Source organism: Aplysia californica, unplaced genomic scaffold, assembly GCF_000002075.1.
Source record: "Aplysia californica isolate F4 #8 unplaced genomic scaffold, AplCal3.0 scaffold00186, whole genome shotgun sequence".
Taxonomy (NCBI): domain Eukaryota; kingdom Metazoa; phylum Mollusca; class Gastropoda; order Aplysiida; family Aplysiidae; genus Aplysia; species Aplysia californica.
The window spans coordinates 357,901-367,900 of record NW_004797456.1 but is presented as its reverse complement, the minus strand read 5'-3'; the positions used below and the strand labels follow the sequence as shown (position 1 = coordinate 367,900).

Sequence of the window (10,000 nt, the reverse complement as noted above, 5' to 3'; positions counted from 1 at the left end):
TTAACGGAATGTATATCGTAAGTATCATATTCCTTCCGTATTATTACTAGTCTTATTTCTTTCTATCCGATCTTTGGAAATCCAGTCATTTTTTTCTGTCGGAAAACAATATTATACACGATTGCACCTTTCACCGGTCTCCCAAAATGTCTCTAGGGGGCGCTACGCGAGAAATGTTACAAACTCAGCAAACAAATCCGCCTTTAAAACCGTAATAAGATTTTCGAATTTTACAAAAAATCTTGAAAATATATTATATTTTTTCTTTTTCAAACCAATGCAGAAGATACCATAGATCCGCTTATCCTAAAAGATACATGCACTTTTAAAACTATTTTCAGATGCCTTTCTTTCATATCGCTTCAGAAACACATCTAATCTTCTTTGTGCCCCCAAAAGGGTTGTATCATCACTATAATCTAAAAGGAGAAATATCCATTTAGTTCCAAGGTTTCAAAATAGCACAGCCATTTACAAATTATATCACAACCCCCAAATTGGCCTCTCAGACACCGCTAAATCTTACGAGAATTTTTCAAAATGCTGTTTTCTCTTTGTGCAATACAAGTATTCGTAATTAACATTTCGCATATCTCTTTCCATTAACGATTCCATTATCCCATTTGCTCTGAAGAATAATACAGTTTTCAAAAATACTAAAATCTGAAGTGGAAACTTGTAATGTCCCATTTTCTTGTATTAGTTTCTGATCCTTTATGAACATTGCCCGTCCTTTATGTCTTCCTTTATGTAGATATGTCTGACAGGTGAGATAAAAATAATGCCAGACAAGCATGAAAGACGAATGAATAATCGGAAACATTCAAAGCGTTTGAATCAATTATAGACAGTGACTGTGTTGAGGTGTTGGCTACAAACGAAAGAAGAAATGATCGGTAAAAATACCCCCCCAAACACACACACAAAACTAAATTAGAAAAATAAAAAAAGTCAATAGCGCCTTTCGCGCATGACGGCACCGTGACCCAATTAATTGTGACCCCACGGAGAGCGAAGACTCTGGATATGCTTACTACTTTATCCAAGTTCCGAAAAGAAGGCTTTTAGGGAATATTCTGTGTACTTTGTGGTGTTGGTTTCTTTTTTTAAAACAAAAACGTTACAGTTTACTGCTTATTGCTATACTGCTGTTGATTTGTAAAATTTATTTTACTCTCTTAGGTATGGTTTTTGTTTTTGTTTTTTATTTGAACTTTTGTTAGTTTTCTTTTGACAATACATCTAGTGTAGCTTTCCAGCTGTTTTTACTCAGGCCTGGTTGAGAGTGGTTGTGAGAGCACATGTAGGTGTAGAAGCTATTATGCCCCAATTGGCACAACTTAGATACTTTAAGAGACAGTTGGACGATCTGGACTTTGCAGATGACTTGGCGCTTCTGTCACACACCCAGGAACAGATGCAAGCAAAGACAACAATTTAAAACAACCTATCAGAGTCTGTTGGATTGAGGATCCACCCCGAAGAGTCAAAGGTCCTAAGGATAGACGCACTACGAAAGAAGCAGGTCACAATAGAGGGAATTGCACCAGAAGACGTCGAATCCTTCTGCTATCTTGGGAGTATAATTGACAGAGAGGGGAGGAACAGGCGTTGAAATAAAGTCCCGCACTGGAAAGGCACAAATTGCATTTAATTCTTTGAACATGATTTGGAGGACCAGGGATATCTCACTACAAACAAAGCTGAGAATTTTCAACTCAAATGTGAAGTCAGTCTTGTTGTATGGATGTGAGACATGGAATGCATCTCAGACTTGCATAACGAAGATCCAGGTTTTCTTGAACAAGTGTCTAAGGAAGTTACTGAGGATCAGATGGACAGACAGGATCACCAACGAGGAAGTATTAAGAAGAACGAGACAAAGCCCAGTTAGAGATGAAGTGGGTAGAAGGCGTTGGCGATGGATTGGACACACTTTCAAGTCAAGCAGCTGCATAACAAGGAAAGTGTTACACTATAACCCACAGAGTAAAAGAACAAAGGGAGGACCACATGGAACCGGGAGAAGAGTCATGGAAATGGATGTACAGAAAAGTGGGAAGAAATGGAGTGACATAAAGCGACTAGCCGAGGATAAGGAAAGGTGGACAGTGTTTGTTCGTGGCCTATGTCCTGATCCAGGGTGAGAAAGGCAATGGTGATGATGAAGTATAGAGTTTATTAAGCTCCAATTAGCACAACTTAGATAATTTAAGAGTCTAACTTTGAACCTGCCTGTCAGGCTCAACCCTGGCTGAAAGATATTATACACCTTCTAAATACAAAGTTTGAAATACTCTATAAAAACTTTCTGCACTCGAGAATCGAACCCTGGACTCCTGTATGTAATGACAGAGAGCCGTAGCTCTACGCCACAGACACCGTGTTGTGAGAGCAGCACCCAATGGAAAAATAACATTATCGTATCATCGTGGTGAGATTAGGCTCTTGTCAAAGGAATGAAATCGAAGAAACCGGCACTTTTCCGCACGTTGGGCGTTTTTACCGATTTTCCCCGACGCATTACAGTTTATGTCCATTTCGGTGAGGATTTTACTTTAAACAAAAACAGCTGATAAAAAATACTAACAATGTAGATTTAGATTTTCCAAGGCAGGGCACTGAAGCATTGAAAGTCACCAAATTTTGGCGACCATTTTAAAGCAAATTTTACCCCTGGCACCAATCGACCCCCACCTCCTTCAATCGCAACTATCTCAACTTCCATTCATAGGTGTATGCATTGTCAAAAGCAAGACAAATAAACACGCTTTAACATGATAATTATCAAAATACCCATTTGCCCAAAAAAATCGACGAATGCTTGATTACACCATGTTGCGGCACTACGCTGTATGGCTGTTGTTGCGGTTTTGCAGTTTTTCTTTTTTAAGTAGTGAGGTTAAAAATAATAAACAGAAGAGCAGAGAGGGTTGTAAAACAGTAGACTCACGTGTAAATGGCTGTTTCCGGGACAACCCAGGACTGAATTCCTCTGACCACGTTGACTTTTCCGTTTTGACCATAGCTGCCATCACAACGCCTCTGAGTGGGACCAATATGCCCAGACATGCCACAGGTACTCAGCTTCAGATCTGTGGCAGGACATGAAAAAAAGAGATCAAGTTTAGTCTTAGTTCTTTGTAGGAGTTTTACAGCACTTGCAACACAATAGGGCATATACCTGGATACCTGGAAGTGTGATCTCTGGCTAAGAGGTTGATGTGCAATGACCCACAATTGCTTTCGATCGCTAGCTGTCATTCCATGTCTTGATGTTATCGGTCCACATTGTTCTTTGTCCGCTCTTAGCCTTTTTGCCCTACATCTTGACTTCGAATATTTCTTTCATAACGGCTGGTGACGTATTATATGCCCGAAGCATTGCATTTTTAAAACTTTTTATTCTGTTCAGCAGGATCAGTGTTGTGTGGAGAATTCTACACATCTCATTGTTAATGTTTTTTCTTTTGATTTCCAGCCAATTCTGGCCATTCTGCGACAGCACAACATCTCGAAATACATGTATTTAGTTTTCTTCTTTCTTGGTGAAAGTTCAGGTCTCAGTGCCATACAGGAAATGGGAAAGATGTGGTACACAAATATTTTTTCCCTTAAAGCTAGATATAATTGATTGGATGTACACATAAACAGTTTGTGCATTCGGCTGAATCTTGCTTTCGCATTTACTGTTATTATTTCATTCTTTTTTCACGTCTGCCATCGTCTGTGATTTTTGCCCCAAGATATTTGAATTAATGTACACAGTGTGATCCAACCTCCCACCACCAAAACTGTACAACTTTTTTTGTTAATATTTTTTTCCACACTTTAGTTTTGCGTTTGAAATTTGTACACAACATTTGGAAGTCAAAAGGAATTAGTCTGATATTCATTTTAGATAAATTCACAGAATAGTTTTGCTCTACATAGCGCGTAAAACCCCCCCCCAACCCATTTTTAGCTACGTCCCCATTTTTCTAGCTTGACATACTAGTTCACGTTAGGCCTACCACTAAAAATTCCAACGATTGCGCATATTGCAAACTACAGTAGTCTAACAGGTCAACAGAAGTTTGCAGATAGTTTTTCTCAAGTTACCTATGTCTGCTGAGATCATGGTTAAGATTAGTAAAGAGCAGAGAGCTTTTTGTATTAAAATTTCCTCACCACCAACTCATTTTTTAAAGTTTAGCACAAGGTACGGAAATAATGTTTATGTGCCCTTAAGGCCTTCTTTGATACCAAGGGTGGAAATGTCCATCGGCTAGGACCAGTACAGAATCAGAACAAACATGCTCAGATAAAATGACCACTTCAGGTCAAACACACACCGTTTGCACCCCTTTAAACTTCATCAGGGAGCAGAATTCGGAAGACGAGCCCCGTGAGACGTTTGTCCGTAGACAATGTCTGAGGCAATGATTTACCTACATCTCAACGGTCCGCATTCTAAAGGCAGATCTTCATCTGCAACTGAACCATTTTCCTGTTTACGAAGCTATCATAGGATAGCAATGTGTTCATGATTCCTCGATTGTTTTGAAAGCGTGAACATTTCCTCTTAGACATTTGGTTCCTTGGCAAAGCCCATATTATTCCCCTTTCAGGTTTTATAAACTCAACAAATGCTGTCCATTTGTGCAATCTCACCCCCCCCCTTTATTGTCTCTAGAAACAGCTCTATGTTGTAAGGTGCACAGTGTGTGTGGCTTAGATTACTCATTGTTGAGTGGATCCTTGTGTTTGACCACCTCTGAACATTACGAACGACGTGTCGAGTCCAAAGGAGGACATAGAGACCATTGGTTCTCGGAATTCCAGAATTTTTATTTTTACAATTTTAACTCTGTAGGAGAAAAGAAATATTGTTTAATTAAAAGTAACAGTGATGGAAAGATTAGATTTAAAAAATACAGTGTAACAAGAAATAAAAAACCCAAACCAATCACTTAAGGACTTTCCTTATAAGATCTTTAAAATTGGTGCATTTTGCATTTATAGGAAATTTTTATTAAAGCCATTTCCGTTTTCGAAAATATGTTTTTTCTTTTTAAATTTTATATCAAACAAATTCCTTTTGAATGAATTATAATAATATAGTTTCAAATTATAATATTCTTGTACAAATTTAGTTCGAGATATTTAGAAAAAAAGTTGTACAGTTTTTTGGGGATCACCCTGCTCGATCTCTCCTCATCTGTGATTATGCCAATTGATTTGGTAGTTGAAGAGGCTATGACCATTGTTTTTTCTGAGCGTGTATGTCAAGGCCTGCCTTAACCGCTCTTGTCTTTTATTTCTCTCATAATTTTAGAGAGATTTTCGTTCATGTTTGCAAGCAGGACTGTATCCTCTGCGTATTTCAGATTGTTTATGTTATGAACCCCAATAATGACTCACTGAAGGTCTTTATAAATTCACATTTCAATAGTCATATTGTTGTAAACCTATCACTTTCTTTTGTAATCATCTGGGTACAGAATATGAACTTAAAACATAACACGCTCTAATTTCACGACGGCTTGAGAAAAATAAGACGAGAATCCAATGCCCGTAAAAATCATACAGAATTCGAATGGCTCGGCCATATCTCAAACAGCGGAAAAATCATGAATGTTGAAAAGCAGTCGAATGGGCACAGCTGTATACAATATCTCTTTTAATTCTTTTTTGTTATGTGGTTTCTTTTTTGTCACCATCAACACAATTTAGATTATTTAAGTAGCAAGTTTACAACCTTGTCTGTCAGAGCCAACCTAGTTTAAGAAAGAAGCAACATCCAAGCTAACAGATCGAGGTATTCGATAAGAAATTAACTCCCCTTTGGGGTCGAACTGGAGTCTCCTGCGTGCGACAGCGAAACTCCTAACCCTAACAACTACACCTCAGACGCCGATTCAATGTCTGTAACAACACCATAGTGTCAGAACAAAAGCTTGTAAAAATACAAAACAAATTAAATAATATCAAAAATGGGGGATATCTCCAATGTCAGAATCGACAAAGGGAGAGGAAATCCAGCGTCTGGAGAAAACTGCCAAGAGCAAATTTGTGCCATCAAAACCAATGAGGTCACTACGACAAATTATGAGGGCTCCGAGCCCCACGATAAGACTCAATTTTTGTGTGTGTGTCTGTCTGTCTGCAAAGGTAGTACTTTTGTCGTTGTAATTGAAGATATTGTATGCTCCAATCGACACATTTTTAGATCAAAGTGGAGACCAACTGCTTTGACCCTGCCTCCTGAGGCCAACTCGGGCGATGAAGGATATTATGTCCCAGCAGACAGATGGAGATACTCGATTAAAAAGAAACAAGAACAACAGCAACAACAACAACAACTACAACAACACACACACAGACACTCACAAACACGCACACACACGCACGCACGCACACACACACACACACACACACACACACACACACACACATGCACATACACACACACACACACACACACACAGATGGAGACGCACCTAACTGCTGCACCACAGTCATCGGTCAGGGCACTACTTCTAAAGACAGCTTGCACAAAATATCGAGGAATATATACATGTGCGAAATTTATGAAAATGGTGATTTATCAGTAGATACTAGATACGACTTGCTGGCCTAATAATGTGATATAAACATTTAAAAAAAAAAAATTTAAACGTATTCATTTCCAGATCAGATAATCGAATACTGAATACGAAATGACCTTATCCAATGCATGTAAGGCGAATTACGTAGTTCACCATTTCGCAAGATACTTGATTTGACAAAGGATAAAGTTAAATCCGTCAACATAAACGGAACTTTTAATCCTTTCCGTTTTTTAGCTTTGTCAGTTCCAAACTGAAATTCATTTTTATATTGTTTTTATTGTCCTGTTTTCTCATGTTCACGCTAGATGTAATTTTTATATCTTGATCACCATTTCATCCACTTGCCTGCTAGCAGACTCAAATGCGACGATTAGCAAGAGTCTGTTAACGACATTGTTTGTGGGTTACAGAGTGGTGTAATACTATATTACATTATATTACTTTAAGGAAATGTTTTTTGCCTAATTCTACATCTTCACAAAGACAATTTTCCTATTTGAAATGAATTCGTCCTTCTATTTTTCTATTCCTCATATGTAGCTCGTATTTACCTTGAATATATATATATATATATATATATATATATATATATATATATATATATATATATATATATATATATATATATATATATAACAGAGATAGAGAGAAACACAGAGTGAGAGAGAGAGAGGGGCGAGGTGGAGGGGGGAGGGCAAAGATGGCGATTTAGAGGTGGGGAGGGAGACAGGAATTGGGGATTTAGAGGTGGGGAGGTGGGGGAAACTTGCCTGGTATGAAACACTCAGGACTGAGGCTGATACTGTGTACAGCCACCTGTCCACTGGCTTTTGGGTCGCTTGTTATGGCCCTGAACTGCAGGATATAGCTGTGGGAGACAACCGAGTCTTAAAAAAAAATTTGCTTGGACAGTCAAGACATTAACAAATTTTATTGTGCCTCCTGGCCATATTGAAAGAAAATAAATGTCACATTTATAGTTAATTTAACTCAATCGTTCACGGGTGTGGGGGCGAGGGTGGCGGTCAACTTGCACTTAAGGTTGCGAGTCGAACTAAATAAACACTCTATGAACAATGGAAAACTAAACCTTTTTAACAATGATATTGATTAAAACATCAGAAGTTAAAATAATAACATTATACCAACGTTTGCTCCTACACAAACTTGTTAGATCTGGATGCTTGGAACATTTCATGGCAACAAGATCATTTATGTTGGGAGTAGGTTCTGTGTTATGGAGATTCTCAAGATGGATTACCTAAAATCATCTTGCAGGCCAGACCTGTTTGCGGTATTGGATGCGTCCCCCAGGCCTTGAGTTTGACACCTTCGCCCTACGCTTTACTTATGACGTTACAGTATGTCTGTCGTTCTGCTAAAGTCCATTCACGCAAAACAGAAACCACAAACAAAGAACTATGACAGCATTGTTTCCCACCTCGAGTTGATGGCCTCGGTGTTGAGGTCGACGACCACACGCTTCCATGTCCAGGGATCCATGACGTCATTGTTGGTGTTGACCACTTGCTCCCACTTGACCTTGTGAACCTGTGACCTCCCAGGTTTGCCCACAGCCACCATGTCCAGCCGCAGACTGGCAGACAGAGCTGTGATCCTGTAGTGGAACCTCACCTGAGGAGGGATGTAACATCCGGTCTACAGACAGATACAGTGGAATCTGCTCTAACTGCCATCTGTCTAAAACAATCATATGTACAAACCGCCACCTTCCATTTCCACTAAGCGTTCATTTTAACAAAAATAGTAATGACACTGTCAAAGATGTTAACATGTCTAAGACAACGGCAAGTTCCCTTGACATTGAGTGGTCTTCTTGGACAATTTCGACGGCACATTTTATAGCAATGCTGCATAAAAAGACGGCTTCGGGCCAAAGTCCAGTCTCCAAAAAAGTCCAGGTAAAGACGGCAGGAATTGCACTGTGACTCATAAGTTACAAAAGAAGTATTTTAATTACATGTATTTACAAGAAGTATGAGGAAGTGAATCTGTTCCTTGGCAGGTCTACTTCTTCCATATTGTAATATCGATACTGCTATGACTTTATTTTTTGGGGTGTGTTTTACTAGTAGCATGCTGGGTTGAACTTGGAAAGGCTGTACTGTTAGGAAGTATAGGGGGGGGGGGGGCTTCCCCCGGGTAAAATGGCTTCATTGTATTGTGATGACTCCCTCGCCCCGGGGCGGTGAGCCGTCCAACAAGTCAACCAACAAGTCACGGTGCTTATCATTATCGATAAGCAATCCGGTGGAAAACATTTCATGAGATAAAAGTATACTAAACAGGGTATGTCCGACTAAAATCAACGTAACTGCACACACATTAAAAAAAAAAAAATTAAACATACAGATGCAAACACAAAAACACAACTCCCATACCAGCAACATTTTTATACCTATATGTTATCCTCTACCTACTCATCTTGGCCCAAAAGTTTAGGTACTAATACTAACAAAGTCAACATTGTATGAAACTTCGTGCAAACTTTCGGAACCTTCGGTGACACTATAAAGATGACTCCACTAGGGAGCTGGACAAATGGTGCCCACCTCGTGATTCAAAAGAGCTGGGGAATGTAGGACTAACATGATGTAAACAATTAACTACTAACCAGTTGTTGTAACCATCTCCAGTTGGGCTATAGCAACACTTGGATGTGTAACTTACCAATACACGTTATAAAAGTGAAGTAACAGATTTATTTATTTATTTATTCCTTTATTTATCGATATGTAAAACATTTTCTTGTGTGTTTACTCTAAGACTAACAGCTAATTTCAAAATCTAAAATGCTGCACAGTTTGTTGTTATTACTAAACACAAAAGCGCCAGATGATAGAATTGGGCAGGGTAAAAATATGGATACTGCTGTATTGTACGCTAAAGAAAATCTTGAAAAAAATAACGAGTACAGCTATTTAGCAGAAATACATCATTTGTTTCAAACTTATCCAACGATAAAAGATTTGCTTTTCCGTTTTTGTGACAGTGACTTAAAATATCAAACATCACTTTTCGCTAAAGAACAGAAATCACAACAGAAACTGTGGTATCTTGTTCAGTATTTGATAACCAAGGCAGGTTCGTCCTCTTGTGAGCCTTTATTAGATGGGGATCACACAGGTAGTGACTGGTGTTGTTTAACACTTTTCCAAACAACTTTTAAAATTCCAACTGACAGATTGGGAAAACCTATTCAGACCCAATTGATGGAAAAGTGTTAATGCCCGCTTGGAAGTAACAGATGTAGGTGGGCGGTACCGACGTTTTAACGTCTTAAAAGTGGAAAAGCACTGCTACTACAAATGATCCTGTACTACTTTTTTTTTTTTTGCTTCGTTTTTGTTTGTTTGTTTGTTTGTTGTTGTTGTGTTGTTGTTTTT

At 38.6% G+C, this 10,000-nt stretch overlaps 1 protein-coding gene across 1 annotated transcript in view; it reads right to left on the bottom strand.

The window, feature by feature from the left end:
* Window positions 1-10,000, bottom strand: part of LOC101851409 (ALK tyrosine kinase receptor) — a gene marked incomplete in the record, with an annotated part of 269,826 nt that overhangs the window by 26,098 nt on the left and 233,728 nt on the right. Inside the window, 3 exon segments of the mRNA XM_035969815.1 lie at window positions 2,954-3,095; window positions 7,364-7,461; window positions 8,035-8,228. Coding sequence (XP_035825708.1) covers window positions 2,954-3,095; window positions 7,364-7,461; window positions 8,035-8,228 — 434 coding nt within the window.